General features: G+C 51.5%; 2 protein-coding genes across 5 annotated transcripts in view; one reads left to right on the forward strand and one right to left on the reverse strand.

Moving 5' to 3' along the window:
• Positions 1 to 9,745, forward strand: part of Tnip1 (TNFAIP3 interacting protein 1) — a 42,598-nt gene extending 32,853 nt beyond the window's left edge. For 3 of the 4 annotated variants that reach the window (XM_005350055.2, XM_013347434.2, XM_013347437.2), the window contains 7 exons: positions 771 to 899; positions 2,535 to 2,663; positions 2,973 to 3,098; positions 3,498 to 3,563; positions 3,843 to 4,034; positions 5,270 to 5,360; positions 9,010 to 9,075. In XM_005350055.2, the coding sequence (XP_005350112.1) occupies positions 771 to 899; positions 2,535 to 2,663; positions 2,973 to 3,098; positions 3,498 to 3,563; positions 3,843 to 4,034; positions 5,270 to 5,360; positions 9,010 to 9,044 (768 nt within the window). In that variant the 3' untranslated portion in view covers positions 9,045 to 9,075. The other variant, XM_005350056.2, reaches the window with a different exon arrangement.
• A 423-nt stretch (positions 9,746 to 10,168) lies between these two features.
• Gpx3 (glutathione peroxidase 3) lies at positions 10,169 to 18,310 on the reverse strand. Its single transcript, XM_005350057.3, has 5 exons — positions 18,153 to 18,310; positions 13,584 to 13,737; positions 12,000 to 12,117; positions 11,465 to 11,564; positions 10,169 to 11,142 (listed from the first exon to the last, which is right to left on the reverse strand). Exons 1-5 carry the CDS (start codon positions 18,237 to 18,239, stop codon positions 10,921 to 10,923), a joined length of 681 nt encoding a protein of 226 aa, XP_005350114.2. The 5' UTR covers positions 18,240 to 18,310; the 3' UTR covers positions 10,169 to 10,920.
• Between the last annotated feature and the right edge of the window lie 4,410 nt (positions 18,311 to 22,720).

A 22,720-nucleotide genomic window follows, 5' to 3' on the forward strand; every position in this document is an offset into this window, starting at 1 on the left:
GCTGTGTCTACACACACACACACACACACACACACACACACACACACACACACAGTTTCTCTTTGAACAAAGGGGCCTGATGCCCTGCCACCATTCCAGCTGTGTCTACACACACACACACACACACACGCACACACACACACAGTTTCTCGTTGAGCCTGATGCCCTGCCACCATTCCAGCTGTGTCTACACACATACCATTTCAGCTGTGGCTGTGTGATGCAGAAGCCTGGAAGCTTCCACCCCTCAGCTGTGGTGACCTTTTATTCTGTACACTTCTCTGGAGGGCCTCCTTCTGTCCCGTTTATGTCTTTGAGTCTCTTCTATTCTTAGAAACCCGAGGTCCTTAAGGGGCTGTGGTTGTCTTCATTCTTTGTGAATCTGGTGGAGACGGGGGCTTTACTCCTGAGAGAGTTTCACAAACAACATTTTACACTCCATTTTGGAACTCACAGCTCTCATGAGGTCCCTCTGTGACTTTGGCTAAAGATCTATTAGCCCTAGGACTTAGCTTACTTAAGAGGGCCTGTGTGGGGCAGGGTCTCTGCCAGATGGTGAAGGAGCTAGCATCAGACTTGGGGGCCTTTTTCACTCTGCCAGGCTTCTCTTCCTTGAAAGCGGGACAAATGGGCTCTCAAAGACAGCAACCTCTCCCCAGGTTACTGCAGAAAGCACTGAGATGGTTCCTGAAGGAGGGAGAGCCAGGGCATGGGTCAGGCAGTCCAGGCCTCCTGGAGAGTCCCTGTTTACCAACCCTTCTTTCCTGCAGACCGACAAGGAACAGCTGACAGCAGAGGCCAAGGAGTTGCGCCAGAAGGTCAAGTACCTGCAGGATCAGCTGAGCCCACTCACCCGGCATCGCGAATACCAGGAAAAGGAGATCCAGCGGCTCAATAAGGTGGGCACTAAGACACGTCCCCTTGGGGGAAGGCTTCTGTGAGCTCAGCTGCAAGGCCCACCCACTCTTCTGCTGGCACCCATAAATCAGGAGAGGCGAACCCTTTTCAGTGGGTTAAAGGCACAATTCCTGTCATCCCTGCCCCCACACACCCTGGGTGACCCACTCCTCTCTCCCATATGGCCTTTGTACATGGTGGCTTCCTCTCAGGAGCCCACTATCTCCTGACGGTGTCTGGCCTACCCAAGCATAAGCATCACTTGTTCAGCAAAACCGTCCCTGGTTTCTTTTTGGTGGCCCCATTTTATGGTCCTAGGGTAGCAACAGCTGTTTCCTCATCCGACTGATGATTGTCCTGTTAATGCATACATACACACATACTTCTTGAAGCCAGGGTAAGAGACCTGTCACTGAGAGTTCCTGCTGCCTAGAGGCTAAAGTCCAAGGAGCATTCTCTGGACAAGAAAGAAAGTAGTGAGAGGGTGTGGGTGACTAAGGGCACTTTGCCTTCTTTGTTGGTTTCATTTTTCGAGTCAGGGCTACTCTATGCATCCCTGACTGTCTTGGAACTCATTCTGTAGACCAGGCTGGCTTTGAACTCAGAGATCTCCTGCCTCTGACTTCCAGGTGCTGGGAGTGAAGGTGTGCACCCTCATACCCAGTTTCCCCCACCACCCACTCCCTACCCCAACTTTGTCTGGTCTTCACGGTTGGTTGGTAAAATAGAAACTCAAGTAGAAATTGCAGTCCAGGCTCATATAACTGAGACAAGGTAGGTTGCTGGGGCTAAGTAAGAATCCTGAAAATGCCATCAGACGATGCAGCTTCTCTTGAAAAGCTAGGCTTCTTTCTAGGTCTTGGGTATGAAAAGTTGAGCCAGGCCTGTTCAGAATTCTTTGTACTGAAGTCCTCAGGTTAGCCTGCAGGTTAAAGGCACACAGGTTGGGTGGACAGCCTTGTGCTCACTCCTTAGCTGTCTCCCTTAGGGTTTCTGTCGCTCTGATAAACCACCATGACCCAGAGAAGCTTGGGAGGGAAGGGCTTGTTTTATCTATAAATTTCAGGTCCCAATCCGTTATTGAGCTAGGGCAGGGCAGGAATTTGGGTGCAGGAGCTGAGGCAGAGACCACAGAGGAACACCGCTTACAGACTTGCTCCTCCTGGCTTGCTTAGCCTGCTTTAGTATATACTCCAGGACTAACCAGCCCAGGGGTGGCACAACCCACAGTGAGATGGATGTTCCTGTATCAATCGCTAATCAAGACAATGCCTCAAAGGCTTGCCTATAGGTCGGTTTGATGGGGGCATTTTCACAGTTGAGGTTTCCTGTCCTCAGATGATTCTGGCTTGTTTCAAATTGACAAAAAACCAACACAGGACACTCAACCGAGTCACAGTGGGTCTCTGGGTCTCAACTTTCATATGTGGAAAATGGGAGTAAGGTCCTAGCCATGGGATGATGATGAGGCTTCAGTACAGTGGCCCAGGTACAGCATTGATGGGTAGAGCTGGTTAAGAACCACTGTTGTGGGGGTGACAGTTATAGTCACTGCCCTGTCAGAAAGAGGCTCTCCAGGAGTGATCTGACTTCAGGAAGGCCTGCTGCTGATCCTGTCTCTTCTCTCCTGACCCCAGGCTCTGGAGGAGGCTCTCAGCATCCAGGCCTCTTCATCTCCACCACCAGGTTATGGGAGCCCAGAAGGGTCTGGGGGCCACCTGAGGAAGCAGGAGCTAGTGACACAGAATGAGCTACTGAAACAGCAGGTGAGGCTCAGAGAGCTGGTGCGTCCCTGGGAGCCAGCCGACCATCCCCCATGCTAGCTCTGCTGTCCATCTCTATGGGCCTGGCCATCATGTTTCTACTCCTTAATATTAAGCCAACGATCCCTTTGTTCAAATAAAGTCCTGTCTCAGGTCCACAGTATAAGACAGAACACAGAATTACTCTGGCGAAGTTGGATCTGGGGCTCTACTCCAATCTCCAGTGCCCCCAGTGAGAAGCATGGGCCCTGAGCCCGAGCAGTACGGCTTCCAGAAGGGTGCCCTGACCCCTCACATACCGGTCCCCTCCAGGTAAAGATCTTCGAGGAGGATTTCCAGAGGGAACGGAGTGACCGTGAACGGATGAATGAAGAGAAGGAAGAGCTGAAGAAGCAGGTGGAGAAGCTGCAGGCCCAGGTCACCCTGACAAATGTCCAGGTAAGAGCACCACCCTGGCCTTAAGGGGTTAGAGGGCCCTGGGGACTTACTAGACTCCGTCTCCACTCCCACTCCTCTCTATGACCTGCCAGGCCCTTGTCCTCTAACTCTGACTCGAGGTCAGTGTTGATGCCTAGGAGAGCAGAATGAACAGGACAGAATGAAAGACGCTAGCAGGAAAGCACTTGAGTGCCCTCCTGACCTGTGTCAGCCACTAGGAAGAGCAGGGGCCCCACAGCCAACAGCCTAGCTTCTGCTGTGCCCATTAGTGCCCTTCCTGGAACGTCCCAAGCTTGAGTAGCATCCTGGACCTCAGCCATCTGCCCTCAGGGTGTGAGGCCTTGGGCCTACACCTGCCTATGAGCCATCTGTACTATCGGGCCTCTCTCCCTCCTCCAGCTCAAAGCACTCAAAGATGAGGAGAAGGCCAGAGAAGCCCTCAAACAGCAGAAGAGGAAAGCGAAGGTGAGCAGCTGGAGGGAATGGGCAGCATGCAGTGTCTGCCCACCTTCAGGGAGTGGGGTCTCAAGGGAAAGATGGCTGGCGTTCTGCCAGTTCAGTGCCAACAGAACAGTCCTCAGTAACTGTCATTATCAGTCATCTGTGACCAGTGACCAGGTCCCCAGTTCTGCCTATGTCCCAGCCTCCCTGACCTCCCGAGAGCTAAGATTCCAGCTACAGGGTAACAAGGTTGGTGACACTGGCTGGTGGCGGGTCAGAAGCAGATATGAGCCTTTCTTGCAGGCCTCGGGAGAGCGCTACCACGTGGAACCCCACCCAGAGCACCTCTGCGGGGCCTATCCCTATGCCTACCCACCCATGCCAGCCATGGTGCCTCACCATACCTACAAGGACTGGTCCCAGATCCGCTACCCTCCACCCCCCATGCCCATGGAGCACCCACCCCCACTCCCCAACTCTCGCCTCTACCATCTGGTGAGTCTGTGTCCCTCCTTCCTGCAGATTCCATCTAGAAAGGAAAGTCAAGTGAGGGGGTGGGAACCTGCTGTCCAGGCGGTTTCTCAGAGACAGCATGGCTGTAGGCAGGTGTCCAGGCCTGGCCCCGGGCTTCTCTCCTTGGAATTAAGACTCTGCAGCCCTAGCTGCTCAGCACCAGTGGTGTCAAAGGGAGGAGGCCCAGTAGGAATGCAAAGTAGGAGGGACCACCATCAGACCCCTTCAGCTGAGTCAGGTCTGACCTTGACCTTGCTTCTCCCCCTTCCTCTGCCTCTTTCCATCTCTCTACTCTCTCCTTTCCCTCCTTCCCTTTCCTCCTCGTATTTTGGCTCCTGTCCTTTTCCCTCATCTTTCTCTTGCCCCCTAGAGTTGTTGTCACCTGCCCCTCCTTCTGCAGTCTCTATAGCAGCCCTACTTCAGGTGTGCCCAGCTCCCCTCGGTAGGTACAGTGGACTCCTGTCTGCCCTCTTTTGTAGCTTCTCCCCTTATGCACATTTAAAACACTGGTGACAATGCTGTGCTTAAGAGGTTGGTCAAAGCCAGGTGGTGGTGGCGCACGCCTTTAATCCCAGCACTCAGAGGCAGAGGCAGGGAGAACTCTCTGAGTTCAAGGCCAGCCTGGTCTAGAGTGAGTTCCAGGACAGTCAGGACTACACAGAGAAACTCTGTCTAGAAAAAACCAAAAGACGAAGAAAAAAAAAAAGGAGGTGGGGGGAGAGAAAAAGGCTGATCAAGCTAGATTGGCTCATGTAATCCCAGCACACCTAAGGGAAGAAACTTGCCCACAAGTTTGAGGCCAGCCTGGGCTACAGAGTAAGACTCTACCTCAAAAAACAAGAGAAGGAAAGAGGCATGAACTAAAAGCTACACTTGGCCATTTTCTCAGCTGAGTGATGTGACCCTTAGGATTTGGTACTTTGCTCCTGTGCATTTAGGACTGTTCTGACTGTAACTGCTGCTCTGGCTCTGGAATGTGGTTGTGGATTCTTTCTGGGTTTGGGGGGAGGGTGTTGGTCTTTTGGTTTGGTTTAGTTTGGTTTTGGTTTTCTGAGAGACAGGATTTTTCTCTATAGCCTTTACTGTCCTGGAACTTGCTTTGTAGATCAGGCTAGCCTTGAACTCAGAATTCCACCTGCCTCTGCAGTACTGGGATTAAAGGTGAATGCACTACCCCTGACTCAGTTGTGAATTCTTAAGCACCCATCTTGTTGCAGTCAGAGTACACCTGGCGTCCACCCTGTGCAGGGATTCAGAATCCGACCTCCCAAGTGATGGACCCGCCCCCGGACAGGCCTGCAGAACCAGGTGAGTGTGGGTGCCCTGGTGGAAAGGACTTTCACCAACCAACATTGACCCAGTTTACAGATGCTGTTGTTTTGTGAGCTTGGTGACATGGAGGCTCAGCTTCCTGAAGTAATGTTGAGAGAGGAAAGATGCTGACTGGAACTAGAAATGATTGGTAGGGACATACATTCACTTTCTAGTACTGTGCTAGGAGCAGGCATGTTCCTGTCCTACTGACGGGGCAGAAGTGGATTTTAGTACTCACATAGTCAGATGGGTGCCACTCGGGTGCCCAGAGAGCAAGTTTTGTGAGAGAGGCCAAAGGGCCTGACCTGGAGCAGGGTCAGGGAAGTTTTGTGGAGACGGTGACATCCTAGCTAGACAAAATGGCTGAGACAATCAACTTCTGAGAAGGAAAGACTGGGGTTTTAGCTCAAGGTTTCAAAGATTTGAGTCATTGGGTGCTCGGCCCTATCAGTTTGAGCCAATGACTGTCTAATGCATCATGGCAGGAGAACACAGCAGAGGTCTCCTCATCTCCTGATGGCAGAGAGGGGCCGGGGGGAGCTAGGAAACCTGTATTGTGCAGGGGCATGCTTGTAATGACCCAACTCCCCCCCCCCACTTCCTAAAGGTCTACCACTCCCAAAGGCTGGTGACAGAGGCATTTGGGGCCAACTGTCTCTAGCTCTGAGGCTTACGTCCATCTCACAATGCATGCAGGTGATCTCCCAGAGTCCCCATGATCTTGACTCTTACGGCATTGCTTAAAAGCCCAGTCTCTAAGGCTCAATGCAGACTTACCTCAGAGAAGTTAACAGAAACAAAGAGACAGGCATGGTGGCACACACACACTGTTACCATCACTTGGGAGGTGGAGGCTAAAGGAGCAGGAGTTGAAGGTCATGTTTGACTTCCTAGCAAGTTTGAAGCTAACCCGGGCTATGACTATCTCAAAACAAAAATCCAAAGAGAAAGTTTCATGCTTCCAGTACAGTAGACAGTGTTGAGCAAATCATAGAGTGACTGACCCTGTTTCAGACGGGAGAGGGTGTCATAGACAGGATCAAACTAAAGTTATACTAAAACCCAGAAAAGCAGACAAGAGCTCCTAGCTCTGGGCTGTCACTGTGGCTGGCTGTGCTTGCTGCCGTGGCTCCCCACTGATCCACATTCTACACTCCTGGAATCTTTAAATTCCTGGGGTCTCAAGTACAGCTTAGCTGTCATCACAGTTTACTTGCTACCCTGTCTGGGTTGTCCACTGGAACGTGGATCCTGCCACACACTGCCTGACCCCACCCCCAGGCCTTCCTTTGAAATCTGGGTGGAAACCATGACCCCATAAAACTTGGTATCATGCATACCTGCTCAAGAACCATCATGTGGACAAATGCCAGCATAACTGTGAACTAGAACTGTGCCAGAGCCTGCTTGAGTCACAGTTGCAGTGCTCAAGGGCCTGTGATTATGTTGGAGCTGAACATGGCAGAGAAATCCTCTGGAAGTAGTTCTCTAGGAAGTCTCCCTGAAGACACATGGTGCTCTCATCTCAAATCAGAGGCTTTACATGTCTAGGTCCTCTGGCCTGGGACTCTGTAATAAACCAGTTGAACTCAGTGATCCTTCTGCCTTTGCTTCCCAAGTGCTGGGATTATGGATGGAAGTCACCATACTTCACTTGGGGTCTTCCTATTATAGAGATACCCTCAACACATCTTTCTTACTATTTCTTGGCAAAGTCCTTTGCTGCTTTTTTTTTGTTAAGGTTTATTATTTTTAATTGTAGGTGTGTGTATGTGTGAGTGACCTATGGAAGTCAGGTGTCAGGTCCCCCTCAAACTGGGGCGGTAGGTGACTATGAACCACTCGATGTGGGTTCTCAGTACACGCTTTTAACCACAGAGCCATCTCTCTACCCCAAATTGCTTCTTTTGAAGGGTCCTCCTTGGCATACACTTGATGCTTCTTTTCTAGCTAAGCTCCAGTATTTTTTAGTCTGTCTGCCCTGCCTTTGCTCCTGTACTTAGAGTAAGTCTGACTGAGGGCAGTCAGCAGAGGCCGTGTGACCTTGACATTTGCTCCACCTCACACAAGTGTCAGGGCATGGACAAAACAGATGGGTTCTTGATAGAGCATAATACAAGTGGCCCAATTTCCAGTAGGATCTTCATGTCTACCCAAAATGTAATGAGCCTGGCCTCACTGCCCACACACCAGTCAGAATTGAGCTCTTCTGAATCCTCACTACAGTTGCCCGTTTGGTTTTGCTTACAGCCGTCTAGGCACTTTCTGGGGCTCTGAACTGCATCAGACTCCCTGGTGATTGATCCCTCTCTTGGTCAGCAATTTTCTTGGTTGGCAGCTTGCTTGGTCAGCAATTTTCAGTGTTACTCAGCTTTCCATCCCTGGGCCCAAACACCCAAGATAATCTACTTACACAAAGGAAAGATGTTGTTTTGACTTAGAATTTCTGAGGTTTCATCCCATGGTTACTTGGCCCTGTCACTTTGGGCCTCTGGTGGCTAGCCTCCCATAGTAGGAGTATATAGCAGAGTAGGCATGTTCACCCGGAAACAAGAAATTGCTGGAGTCCCAGTATCCCCTTCAAGGATGCTTGTCTGGTGACTTTCATTACCCCTATGGGGCCCTACCTCCTAACTGTTCTTTCCTGATAGCATCATGGGCTAGCTGGTGACTAAACTCTTAAATGTCTTTTGGAAAACATTTAAGATCCTAGTCATGGCATTTTAATAGGAGTGAAGGAAAGTGGTTGATTTCAGCATCTGAGGGAGCCAAGAATAAGGAGATGTGAGAGCTCGGGCAAGGTGGGGTGAGCAATGTCAGAGGTCTCCAGGTGTAGGGACTTTGCAGAGTGTGGCTGGAGGGCTGGTCTGAATCCCGAGTATAGTGTGGAGTCCCTGGATGTCGCATAGCATAGTGACCTGACCAGACTGGAACTTTGGAAAGCTCCGTCTGGCCACAGAGTTATTAAAGTCATTAAAGAGGCTGAAGGGCCTGGAGCTACAAGCTAGTCAGGGGACATGGGTGTAGTTCAGGAAGCACTGAACCTGTGGGGCTCCGGCAAGGGCATTTGAGAAGTGGGTGCATGCAACAGGGAGGCCGTGTCCATGGAGAGGTACTTCCTAGAATAAGTCACTGTTGTGCAGAAGTCAGGAGGTAGTGCAAGCAGAGGTCACAGACAGATGACTCAGGCAGGGCTGGAGAACTTGGTGCTTGGAAGAAGGGATTGGACTGGCTGATTATTTCCCCAGAGGGTCTTTGAAGTCATTTGGGGCTGCCTTAATGAATGGCAGAGGGTGACATGGTAGGCAGGCCTGACCCTTCTTCCAGTACTTAATTTTGGGATTTGGAGATGGAGGGACTGAGTTCAAATCCCAGCTCCGGCACATTATAAACCTAGGTCTTGGGTCAAGCTTTTGTAACTCTTTGTCCTAGTTCCGTCCTCTCATGCAGGGGTGACAAATGACCTGCACCTCAGGGCTGGGTGCAGATTGCATGATTAGCGCCTAGAGACATCCTGACATTCAGGAGCATCCAATAACTAGCTCTTGTTTACCCTAGTGAGGAAGCCTGAGTTGGCATCTGTGTGAGACTGAGGCTGAGCAGGCCACGTGATCTTAAAGCTTCCAAACTTTTGTTTATTTAGAGTCTGCAAAACATGACTGTGAGGGGCCTCATTGAGACTGCATTGGGTCATTTGGCTCCACCTTCATCTTGCAGAGCCAGCTGACCTCAGATTGCCGAGAAACTAGAGGCCTTGTCATATTCTGTGTGGCCAGAGACTGGGATGAACAGGTGACCACACCCCCAGCCCCACCTTGAACTGTTTACAAGACCAGAGAGACACTTGCGAGGCCTCTACCGGGTGTGTCTGGATGGAACTAGGAAAAGCTCAACCCTGCCTCTCGCCAAGACGAGGGGGCCTCACCTGGCTTTGACCTGCCCTCTTTTGCTGAGGCTACTGGCTATCCATCCTACAAGTGGGGTGCAACGAAGACCTCTTCCTCTCAGAACCTCGAAGAACTGGTTCCAGGCTCTTCGGAGACCACGCCCAGTTCATGTGCGTGTGTACTTTTTGCTTCAAGCTCAGTAGCTGGACCTGCCCCATGCCCTCTCCATACCCCTCCGAGAGGAGTTGTGGGAAGGGGGCTCTGTTGCAGAAGAGAACCATGGGATGTTCTGGTGTCAGCATGCTCTCCATGGCAGCCTCTTGAGAGCCACCATCATCTGGGATGAAGGCCACACCATCATGTCTGCCTGAAGCTGCCCTCAGCCCCCCAGTTAGATGTTCATGGTGCCAGAAGTCTATATTAAGGTAGCTGTCTGTTGCTAGGCGGCTGTTTGCACAAATCTTGGACATAAATCCAACTTGAGGATCAACATTTTGTGACTGGTAGTTTTTCCATGCCCTCACGGCCAACTGGAATGTTGGTTCTGGTTCCTCCTTCAGAATTCCTTTCCTACATACCCCTGAGAGTGTTGCTAACATCTTAGGAGCACCCAAGGGTGGAGGGAGGGGAGATCCTGGGCAGGGGATCAGAGGACTTGGGGCTGGGGCGAGCCTTAGTTCCTGCCCTTCAGAAATGTTACCCTCTGAGCCCTCCATGTCCTGAGGGAGGTGGGTGAGACTGAGCTGATGTGAACTCGGTTATAGACTCCAGTAGCTGGACAAGGGCTGCAGTGTGGGCCTAAATAGACGCCAAGTCACGGGCTCTAGTGCACGCTCTTCACACCTCATTTCTCTTTCTCCTTCCTCCATCCCCAGTCCCCACCTCCCATGCCAGGAAGCCACCACAGGTAAGCTGAGCTGCTGCAGAAAGGCCTTTACTGGGCAGATGGGGTGTGAGAGAACAGTGGACAAAGTGAGAGAACAGCATGTCTTCCAGAGGAGCAGGGGTAGGATCCCTGCCTGGGAGCCTAAGCCTGAATGCACTAAGGGCTGGCCCCACAAACAGGTTCAGGGGAGGCCCGCCCAGAAGGGCTTCGGGCCCCTCCTTCATGGAGATACCACCTCTGACTTGGGGTACATGGCCATCACACTCACAGTTGCCTTTGCTGTTCTCAGGAACACTAGAGGGTGGGGGTGGGGACTCGGGAGGGCCCTTCAGGAAAGATGAAAGAGGCTGGCAGTGTAGTGAACCCAGATGTGTACGGGGAATTAAGTGTGGGCATGTGGGAGACGCTGGCCCCAAAGGCGATGTCCGGGTTTGAGAAGGACTGTTGGACCTAGAACTGGTGTTGGGTTCATTTGGAACAGAAAGCTGGAAAAAATATGAAGGTATAGTTCCCCAGTACCAAGCTGTGAGCACAGCTGGTCCATGCCTGGGTATCAGGCAGGCAGACAGGTGGCTGTGTAGCCATGCACACATGGGCACAATTGTCACATGTGTGCACAGTAGTACAGACACATAGTCGTGCCAGGTTTGTCTTTTATGTAATAAGAAAGAGGGCCTGGGGCAGGTGTAGAATGATTGGGAAAGTGGGTTCCTTCCTGAAGAGCCCCTCTCCAGCCCCTTGCATGATGGACAGGGGATAGAGGTTGGGGGGGGGGCATCAATTACTTCCATCTGGCCCCCAGGGCTGCCTGCTGCCTCATGTAGGACAGGATATCCATCTTGACGTTGCTGACTGTAGTCCGGTGGTACCAGCGCATAATAGGTTTGCCATCCGGCCCCACCAGAAACTTCTCAAAGTTCCAGCGGATGTCATGGATCTTCATGGGTTCCCAAAAGAGGCGGCTAGGTGAGCCCAGGAGCTCCGCAGTAGGAGGGCAGGAGTTCTAGTGCAGGGTGAGAGGGGTGTCAGCCTATATTGAGGCCCTTCCTGATTGCCCCTCAACCTTCCTGGGAGAAAACTTAAGGAAGGGCCCCAGTTTGAGAGCAAGAATGCTCAACTGCCCATCTCTGCAGTGACTGGAAGGTTGAAGGCCCCTCAGATGCCCCCCGTGAGCCTTTGCCGCACAGTAGGCTGAGGGACCACAGAGTCTGCCAAGCCCTCTTATGGGAATACTAGACCAGGGCCAGGACATACCTGGGGGCTGAGATGCATGGGGTGCGGCCTGAATAGCTGGGGGGAGGTCCCCCCAGATTACCCACGCTCACCTTCAGGAAAGTGTAGACCTTCTGTTCTTTCTCCCCGTTCACATCTCCTTTCTCAAAGAGCTGGAAGTTAGGGACAAAGCCCCCACCTGGTCGGACATACCTGCGAGGAATGTTCTTGGTGGGTCCAAAGGAGCCACACATGGCGAAGGGACTGAGGGGACGGAGAGCTGGGAGTCCCTTTTATCCAGTGGCAGCTCTGGACACCCAGAGGCCCAGTGTGTATTTGCTATCTCAGTCCCTTCTCTGCACCACCCAGCATACCTTAGGACACCCAGAGGCCCGGTGTGTATTTGCTATCTCGGTCCCTTCTCTGCACCACCCAGCATACCTTAGGACTCCCACGCAGTTCTCTTTCCTGTCCCTCACCCTCACGCCATTTCCTGTCCCCTCACCCCCACGCCATTAAGCCCCATCCTGGGATGGGCATGGGGGAGCAAGTGACTGAGTGGCTGGCATGGAGACAGTCAGCAACAACCCCTGCAGCCTCCCACTCCTCTGCCCATACAGGCCGCCATCTCCAACCACAAGAACTCACTTGAGACTGGGTAGGATCTCCGAGTTCTCGCCTGGCTCCTGTTTGCCAAATTGATTGCTGGGGAAGCCCAGAATGACCAGACCGAACGGGCCAAGTTCTTCTTGTAGTGCATTCAGTTCTTGGCCAGGGAGAGAGCAAGAACAGGTGAAGAACCCGCCTCATCGCCCACTCACCACCCACCCTTCAGACCCTGGAGCCTCTGAGGCCCAAGGAGGGAGGATTTCCCCAGAGGGACCCAGTGAGTCCTGTCCTGACTCCAATGATGGGACAGTGAGGTGTAGGGGGAGAGTCAGGAATGTCCTTCCTCACGTCATTAGCCACAGGGTCACTGCCTGGGTCACTCGGCTGAGGGCTTGCTCAGGGTGGTGGTGCTGTCAGGATTCACATCCCTCCCATCGGGAAATTCAGGAGCCCAGAGAGGCCCTAGCCCATCTCTTCAGAGAAGCATTGCACTGTCCAAGGACTGGACAAAAGCATGGGGCACAGAGCCGTGGGACCACACACCCTGCCTGCAGATCCAGGAACTCTCCTGTAAGTGCAAGCCCAGTAGCCAGGCTCTGCTTGACTCCAAAACATTGCCCCGAGAACCATCGCGCTTTGGCCTGATTGCTCCCTTGGTTCTGCCTGTCCTCACTGAGAAGAAAGGACAGAGGAAACTGACCTAAGGAGGCCGAGCTGCAGTCAGACACTGAGTTCAGCCATCGCCAGCCTTATGGCCCTAGTTGTTTACACAGGCTGAGCCTAGATGCCCTTTCCTGTGTACTGAGTTCAGAGGAGGGCTGAGCTAGACTTTTTGAACGTTTGCTTAAGAATGAACTGTTGAACCGGGTGTGGTGGTGCATGCCTTTATTCCCAGCAGTTGGAGACCAGTCTACTCTACGGATTGAATTCCAAAAGAACCAGGGCTATGTAGAGAAATCCTGTCTCAAAAACCAAGCCAAAAACCAAAAAAAAAAAAACAAAAACAAAAAACATAAAATGGACTATTGGTTGCCGCCAGCACACCTCTTCCTTATCAACTAGAACTCTAAACTAATGGGGCCCAGTCTCCAGAGCGGAGCTAAGAGAAGGGCCCACGCGGATGAGACTGTAGGGAAAGAAGCATTCTCAACCAGCATGAGCTGCAGCCACCATTTCTTACTCCAGTCAAGGAAAGCAAGAAAGTACATAGCCTGGGTAGCTGGAAGCTTCCCAGAATACTCCATCAGGCCTCAGCCTTATATAATTATGAAATGCAGAAAATATGAAATGTAGTGGAGCTGGGATATAGACCTCGGCCTCTCAGTCTCCATCACCCTTTCCCCCTCCACCTCATGAGATTAAAGTATACCCAAGGGGCTGGATAGATGACTCAGCAGTTAAGAGCATTGGCTACTATTCTAGAGGTTCCGAGTTCAATTCCCAGCAACCACAGGGTGGCTCACGGCCATCTCTAGTGAGATCTGGTGCCCTCTTCTGGCGTAAAGTTGTACATGCAGATAGGGCACTCATACATAATAAATAAATCGTTAAAAAATAAGTGTACCTAAGTGACAGAATCAGCCCCCAATTAAGCAGTGAGTGAAGGCATGAGGGAGCTCTTACCAAGGTACTGGTCTGTTAGACCTCAGTAACTGGCAACATTGACAAAGAGGACGTATTTTCCTGCATATTGCTTAAAAGGGATGTATTCTTCCCCGTCGATGGTGAGGGCCCCATACTCGTAGATGGTACCACTCACACCTCTATGGCAGTCTGTCTGGAAGAGAAAAAGATGGACAACAGGGAACAATTAGAGTGGAGACAGTTAGGAAACAGATATTTCTCCACCTTCCAGAAACAGATGATACGCACCAGGAAGAGAATGACTTACCCAGGACCGTAAAACCTGGACCTGGATTAAAACTGAGGCCTCCTGCTCACTAATAAACACTCAGAATTTGCCCTAGGCACTTCTTGACTGCTGTGGAACCCTGAGGTTAGCAATACTTAGCATCCGTATTTCATAGGCAGTTGGGCTGGAACGAGAGGCAGAGTCGGGTGGCTTCTGGAATAGTCCGGGCAAATAGGAGGAGGCCTGTGCTAGGTAGCTGGGAAGGAGGCGCTGGACAGAAAGGATGTGTCCGGGTGGAGTGAGTCAGAGGCTCCCAGTCTGGAGGACTGGAAGGGTGGGTGAGAAAGCAGGGCCCTGAGACCAGGATCCAGGGGTAGGGAAAGGTTGGTCACGAGGGCCACAGTGTGAGGGGGAACGGTCTGCAGAGATGAGCGGTATGATGATAGCCATACACCCTCCTGTCTGTGCAGCTGCCACTCCAGTCTGCCCCGTCCAGGAAAACGAGGGGAGGAGCCCTGCCACCAGTGCTATCCCCAACCGTCACTTCGCCCTCAACTAGCCATTTTCAACCCAGAGAGAAGGGAAGAGACCCACTGCCAATCAACAAGATGTTACCCTGACCCCACCTCACCCCCAACACAGACAACAGGGTTTGTTGTGGGACAGGTCGTTGGTTCAGTAGCTGGGAGGGCCACATAGGAAAGGAAGATCACCCCCCTCTTCCTCTTGCTGCAAAAGCAAGGTCCTCAACCTGAATGGGTGAAGGAGCTATCCAGGCAGCAGGGTGGGGAACCGCTCGTGGGATGCCACCGAGTGCCTCTGTCATGAAGTCACTGCAGGCCTGACTGACTGGGTGAATCTGGCTGAATCTGGCTGCCTTTGCGGATGGTCCCAGACAGCCTACAGCTCTCCTGGCTGTGCGACGTCCCTGCTCTCCGTGAGTCTAATATTCCAGGTCCCGTGACTGAGTCTTGGACTGAGTGCTCGTCTGGAGAGCCCTGCTCCAGGCCTCTGAAGCCCCAGCTGGGATCACTTCCACCCTAAGAGGCAAACAGCCCCAGGCTTGGGGATGGCATCAGTAGTGCCAGCACGGGAGCAGAAGCAGGATGCAGAGAGTTCAGGATCAACCCGAACTACGCAGGGACATCCTGTCTCAGCAAGAACAACACAATACAAGCAGAGCAGAATACGACCCCTGCTGCCTCCCTGCCTGTTGTCCCTCTTCCCTCACATCACCCCATTCTGCATCTCAGTGGTGAGGAGAAAATCCCAGGGGATGACTGAATAATGGAGCTCTGAAACGATAGGTGGTCCAGCTTCTCCGATAGCTTTGGGTGGAAGGAACACGGGGAGCCTCTTGAATTAGATGTTGTCTTCGCTGCTTGTGTGGCACTGAGCAAGCCACTTGATTTTTTTAATTAACTTATTTATTTTTACTTATTTACTTTAATTCTTTGGGCATCAGTATAAGAGGATAATCCCAGCTGCCTCCCGAGGTGTGTTTTTGTTGTTTTGTTTTGTTTGGCTGCGCGGGTGCATGTAGAAGCCAAAGGAGAGAACTGTGAGACTTTCTCCGTTAAATTATATCATTCCATCTATTCACTTCTTTGGGGGAGGAAGCCATAGCATCCATGTGGAGGTCAGAGGCCAGCTTGCAGGAGTCAGTTCATTCCTACCATGTGACTCCCAGGAATCAAACTCAGCTCATCAAGTTTGACTTCCTCACTCACTAAGCTATGTCGCTGGCCCTGTCCAACTTGGCTCACTGTTTGGCTGGGCTGACCAGTGAGCTCCTGGATCTGCCTGTCCCTGCCCCCAACCAGTCCCCCCATTGTTGGCACATATGGCCAATGACTGGCTTTACACGGGAGCTGGGGATTTGAACTCAGGTCCTTGCTTTCATGACAATGATTTTACTCACTGAGCCATCTCCCTAACACTTGAAATGATTTTCAGAAAACTGTTAGCAGATCAGAACAGGCTTGGGTCAGCAGGGCATGGATCTTCTGTGCCCACGGCAAGGGCCAAGAGCCTGTGAGGCTCCTCCGTCATAGTAATGAGCTGCCTTAGATGTTTGCTAGCTGCCCTAAGAAATGAAGAGTGACAACTGCTGTGCTTTCTATGGGGGGGAGAAGGGGCTCGTGTGTGGTGAGTGAGCCATAGACAACACTCACCAACTCAATCCCCACCAAAGCCTGTTCCTCTACCAGGGGGACCAGAAAAGAGTACTGAGGACACCAGAAGGGTGACACTGAGCCAAGCACCTGGCTGCCCAGGACTGCTGCTCCATGCCTTCCCCTCCTCCATCTTCTCACACCCCTCGGTGTGATGCTGTGGACATGACAGGTCCAAGACACAGGAGACCTGCACTGGGCTCAGCTGTGCCCCTGGTCCCCTCTCAGGATTCCAGCCTGTCCTCCGTAAGATGAAGTGGGATTCAGGGCCACTTAAGGCCCTTCAGCCTTGACGTCAGCCTATGGTCCCATGATGCTCTCTGCCTCGTGCAGTCACCTAGAAACCAGCGGTTACTAGGCTCCCACGTCAGCAGCTGTTGGTCTACAGCTCTGCAAAGCCTTTTGCAGCTGTGAGCTGGGCCAGACAGAGGACATCCCCTCTTGTCGCTCCCTCCTTCTGAGTCAAGAGGACATCTTCCTATGGCTGTGTCACCTTGGGTCTGCAGATGTCCCTCCCTGAAGTTGGGCCGAGGCAAGCGGTTGCATCCCAGAAGCCAGAGCAGTGGCATGTTAACTCTAAGGACCTAGGAGGCCAGATGGGCATGCCTGGTCATGAGCCACAAGCTCGGCTAGTTGTGAGATAAGATCACACCTCACCCTAAGACTTTTCTAGACCATTCTCTCTCTTCTATCTGAACTCACCCATCTTACCCTGATTCCATGGACAGACAAAAGGCTGTGATGAGCATCATGGCCCATGTACTTACCTGCAGCCTCCTTAGGACAGGTTTCAACCCACCCCACGCTATTCCCACACTGAGGCACAGGGCTGTGGCCCAGTCCACCTGACCCGTACTCCATACCCTAATCTTGAACTCCATCCCGTCTCTGTCCTAGAAAATGACTACTGAGCTGGTGCCCAGGAATGGGGCTGGAGAGAAAAACGAAGGCTCTACAAGTACCCCATCTGTTTAGACTAAGGAGCTGAGGGCAGAAAGAGCTTTAAAAACAGGAACCACTCTTGGGACTGTCTAAGGATGGACAGATGCTGGGTAGTGGTGGTGCAGGCCTTTATTCCCAGCACTCGGGAAGCAGAGGAAGGCAGATCTCTGTGAGTTTGAGGCCAGCCTGGTCTATAGAGCAAGTTCCGGAACAGGCTCCAAAGCTACAGAGAAACCCTGTCTCAAAAAACCAAAAATAAACAAACAAACAACAAACCAAGGAGGTGGACAGAATCTGGAAACAACATTGTAGACTTTACAAGATCTTAGAATGAAGACCCAGGGGATTTTAGAAATACAGAAGCCAGCCAGCCAGACAGACAGACAGACAGACAGACAGACAGACAGACAGAGATTGAAGACATCTCTCTCTTTCCTTGGGTCTGGCTCTACTGCTTTCTGTCTCCTCACCCTAGGAAGGAGAGAGGTCTGCAGAGCCCACCCAGGCCTGACCAAGGAGATAAGCATGCCATGTCGTCTGCCTTCAGCCTCCCCATCCCCACTCCCACTCAGGGTGCCACACCTCGGCCAGCATAGTTGGAGCTCCAGAAGACTCTGCCTGGCCTGGCTTGGCTTTTCTAGCAACTGTGTTTGCTATGTGACTGACCCGTGAGCTGTGAATAGGGAGGGCAACTAGAGGGTTCCGTAGCCTCCCAATCATCCTCTCTCCTCTCCAGCGATACCCTGCTGATGGAGAAACTGAGGCCCAGAAAGGGATGTGCCTCCAAGCCAAAACTCTTCCTGTGGCAGATCTGTCTCCAGTGCCCTGGCATGAGTGAAGAGGCTCTCAGCCCACCTCTCTACCCCCAGCAATTTTTCAGAATGGCCATCAATTGCACTCTCTTCCTGCCTGCGGGGTATGGGAGAGGGGCAGGAACCCACACCCTCTTCAAAACCCACTGAATGTGGCGCGAGGCGACACGGAGATGACAGTGGAGAACATATGAACTCAGGCAAGACTGTCCTCCCGGGTTCGTTCTGCCCACTGAGGCACGCGGGTCTGGGTTTGATGGAAAGGTGCAGAGAGTGAGGGTCTCAGAGCGGAGTCGCCGCGGCAAGGCAAGGTGGAGGCACCCGGTGCCTCTGGGGAAGCGGTGGCTCTCTCTGCGGCGCAGTGGACACCTGGGCGCAGTGCACTCGTCTTGCGCCCTGGAGGTTCACTCACCTTGGACTTCTCTTGTCCCCGGCCCGGGGGAACGAACCCGGCCAGGAGCAGGGACAGAAGGCACGATGCCCGAAGGAGTAGAGCCATGGCGGGCTGGGACGCCTCTCGGGATGACCACCGTCCGTCTGAGGTGTCCGAGGCGCTCAGCTATCTTTCAAGCCCTCATCGGTAGCCAATCCGCAGCTACGCCGGGGTCTTCCTAGCCAATGGCAATGCGGCTGGTATTTCAAGAACGAGACATTCCCGCCCCGTTTTCCTCCCTCTCTTCAGGCCCGGGTGACAGCGGAGAGAAGGGAGTCAGCTGCCAGGGAAGAACTAGAGATGGGCGCGGCCACTACTCCAGACAACACCCGGGATGCAGCTCTCTCCCCAGCCTCTAAAAATCAGGGACCTTGCCCTGGGTACGGAGAACTTAAAAGAACATCAGACCCATTTAGTGCAGAAGAAGCAATGTGTGAGCCAGGTGTAGAGGCATACGCCTCTAATCCCAGAATCCAAAAAGCTGAAGCAGGAGGATTGCACAGGTTCCAGACCAACCAACCGTAGCTACAGAGTGGGACCCGGGAGCAACTGGAGGATGTAGCTCAGTGGTTTAGTACTTGACCACACACATCAAGGAGGACATGACCATCGATCCCTAGCAAACAAGAGGAATGTGTGATGGGTTTTGAATGCAGCCTTCTCTTTGGTTAAGTTATGGATAGACAATCAGGTGGATGGGAACCAGATAATACCCCCTCCTTTTAATTACACACTGAAAACTATGTGTTTATCTCTGTGGTCCTAAACTCATTATTTTCCCTCTCTGAGCCTCTGTTTCCCGAACTGTCATGATGGAATTGGTTCCTAACCCTTAGGGTACACAACAGGGGTATAATATTTGTTGAATCAATCATTAAATGTGTGCTTTCATATAAGGTCAGGCCAGGCAGCTCTAGATAGGGGCTTTCAGGTTTCATCAGGCTACAAGAGGGAATCGGTGCTTCCTGCCTTGCTACTACAGTGGGCGGGGAAGCTGTTAGCTTGACAGATCCCTGCAGTCGGGAAGAGAGCCTGAGGACTGCACATCAGAACCACTGTGCTGGAGTCTCCAAGGCATCTGCTGAGCCTCTGCCTTCAGACAAGGTGCAGACGGGATCCTAAGACACCTGATCTCGGTTTTGGTCATGTGAGTCCTAGGACTGGGTGCCTTCTGGAAATTTTCTGGCCCAGAAACACCTCTCGGTACTATGCTTTTACCGTGATTCGGAAGTGACTGCGACGTGTGGAATTTGGAGGGTGTTTTCTGTACTCACAAAGCTTTCCTCACACCTCACGGTGGGGCTGGCGACAAGTCTCAGGAGGTAGAAGCCCTTGCTCTACACGCCTGATGACTTGAGTTTAAGCTACAGAACCGAGGGTGGAAGGAAAGAACCCATTTCTGAAAGTTACTCTCTGACCTCTAGCACAATAAACAACAAACAAATACATAGGTCATAAATTCATCGTGTTGAAGTATAAAGAACTTGGAAGCTAGAAAAACCTTATAACACATGGAGGCATGTGATTGTGGCTAACACAATAGGGTCTCAATTAGTGTCACTGTTCTAAAACCTTAAGTCCCTGAGGCCTAGTAACACTGGAGTCTTTTATGAAAATTCCCACAGCAAATCCATGGCAAAGAAGGTACCGGAAACCGGTCTCTCGTCGGTGTTGCTCTGTTGTCTTTTGTTCTGTATGGTCTGGGAGTGAACTATAATGCTCACAGTTCAGGTTTTCAGTGACGGCATTTATTAAGTGTGCTGCTTGGATTGGGTTGTTGTCTTTGTTTTTCTTTTGTTCTTGTCAGCAAATTGGAATCAAGGATAAGGGAGCCTCAGCTGAGGATTGCCTCCATCAGACTGGCTTTTGGGCAAGTCTGTGGGGCATTTTCTTGACTGATGATTGATAGGCCCAATCAACTCTGGGCGGTTCGACCCCTGGGCAGGTGGTCCTTGCATGTATCAGAAAGCAACTGCTTTCTACAGTCTACACGGAGGAGGCATGAATCCCAGGGATTCTGAGGTGGCTAAGGAAACTAAGGAGGATGAGGTGGTGGATAGCAACTTCAAATCCAGTCTGAGTTGCATGTTCCAGGTCAGGTTGCACTATGCAGCGAGACCCTGTTTCAGAAACAAAAGAAAAAAGAATTATACACACACAAACACACACACGAATAACTAATAGCCTGAGCTACAAAGTGAAAGGCTATCTCCAAAAAAGCCCTTCCCCTAAAACCAACCAACAGCGAGATGAGCATGAAGGCTGGTGGCACAACCTATGGCCCCGTTCCTTGTGGTACCAGAAGAGGGGGATCACAAGTTCAAAGTCAGCCTGGGCAACTTAGTGAACATCTGTCTTAAGTTTTTTAAAAAAAGAATGGAAGAATATAACAAAGTTTGCAGAGTGTTTGCACCATGAAGCCCTGGGTTCCAGCCTCAGCACCACATAAATGGGCAGGAGGATCATACACTCGAGATCAGCCTGAGCCATGGAAGACCCTCTCTCTAAAGGAGAAGGAGAAGGAAGAGGTGTAAACATCTGGATTAGATGTGATGGCTCATTCTGTAATTCCAGCACCAGGGATGCTGAAGCAGAAAGATCATGAATGTGAGGCCAGCCTGGTCTGCAGAGGGAGTTCCAGGACAGTCCCGTCCGTATACAGGGAGAGCTTGTCAGAGCACGTCATAGATTGCCTGCTTAGTAAGTACCAAAGCCATGGATTTGATCCCCAGTGAAAGAGAGATGGGAAGGGGAGGGAGGAAGATCTTTGAAGCAGATCTGGTAGGTTTGTTCCTGAGAGGTGTTCTCCACCAAGCAGCTTCCCTTTGCCCTCAGGTTAAAGTTCAAATTCCTTTAGGGACTTGGAACTTACCCATTTCGTCTTCTAAGCGCTCTTCTGATTCTGCCTTCCTCAGCTGGATAGAACAGTCTCTGTTCTCAGCCTGGGGTTCAGCCTCAAATGCGGATTTTCTTCGTGCAGTATGTGCTCCCCCAGCCCGTCCCGCCCTGCCCCACCTCCCCACTTTAGCTAGTTTTCTTCTACCAGTTCAGGACTCTCATTTCTTGAGTGCTGCTCAGATCCACTCTGTTTGTTTTTGTTGTTGTTGCTGTCTGGTTTGTTTGTTTTTGAGACAGGGTGTCAGCCCTGGCTGACCTGAAACTCACCATAGACCAGGCTGGCCTTCAACTCACAGATCTTCCTGCCTCTGCCTCCCTAGTGCCGGGATTAAAGGGATTAAACTACCCAGCCCATCATCATGTCCTGCTTATTTTATACACTGAATTATAAGGTCTACAAAGTCTTCGTTCGCAGCAGTTCAGATGAGGCTTGATACATAGTAGTTTGGTAAATACCTGTCACACACTACCAAATGAAGCAGACTTTGGCACCCAGAACAAGCAGGATGGCAGGCCAGCCTTTGCTAACCATTTGAGCCCACAAGACTAGTCTGATGCTATGTGAGACTGGAGGCATGTGGGCTGTTCTGAGGAGGCTTGTTCACGAGATATGACTTGCAGTGGAGTGTGGGAAGAGGAAACAGACGTTTTAGAGCCTTAGAGGAAGTGTTACAGGTTTTACTTCCTGTCTGAGAACATGATCTCCTTCATTTCGTCCCAGAGAGCTGGGCACTCCGTACCTTTGGCTCCTTAAAAAAAACAATTTAAAAGGTCTGGAGAGATGGTTTCTTGGTTTAAGAGCACTGGCTGTTCTTCCAGGATTGGGGTTAGTTCCCAGCACCCACAGGGCAGCTCATTGCCATTTATAACTCCAAGTCCAGGGAATCTGATGCCCTCTTCTGGTTTCTGCAGGCACCAGGCATCCAAGTGGTGCACAGACACAGACAGATGCAGGCAAAACACCATCCACACAAATAAATACAGGAAACTAAAACAACTTAAAATATCTTCTTGCCAAGAATTACAGTGCGCACTTTCATCCCAGTACTACAGAGACAGAGGCAGGTAGATCTCTACAGGAGTTCAAGGCCACGATGGTCTACATGGTAAGTTCCGGGATAGCCAGAGCAACACAGGGAATTACATTTATTTCTTCTCTCCTGCTACCACATGGGTCCCAGGGATGAAACTCCTCTTGCCAGGCTTGGTGGCAAGCCGAGCTTCTACTTGCTGAAACATCTCATTGGCCCTGCCTCTCTGCTCGGTTGGTAAACAAGGACTAGAGAGGATGTGACAAGAGATTTTGTTAAGTGCTGATGCATTGTGTCCTCAAGGAAAACAGGACCACGAGTTAATGAACAAAAAGGACTGTGACAGCCAGAACACTGAAAGGCACCCATTGCTGAGTAAGTGGTCTGGAGGCCAGTGAGAGGGGTCAGCCAGTCCAACTTATGAACTTAGATAGGGGTGGCAGAAGGGAGCGCCCCGATTGTTCACTGCTAGAGCCAAACAGCAATCTGTTTTACAATCAAGAAGAGTTTGCGGGGCTGGAGAGATGGCTCAGTGGTTAAGAGCATTGCCTGCTCTTCCAAAGGTACTGAGTTCAATTCCCAGCAACCACATGGTGGCTCACAACCATCTGTAATGAG

The sequence above is a fragment of the Microtus ochrogaster genome, chromosome 7 (genome assembly GCF_000317375.1).
Source record: "Microtus ochrogaster isolate Prairie Vole_2 chromosome 7, MicOch1.0, whole genome shotgun sequence".
Lineage (NCBI taxonomy): Eukaryota > Metazoa > Chordata > Mammalia > Rodentia > Cricetidae > Microtus > Microtus ochrogaster.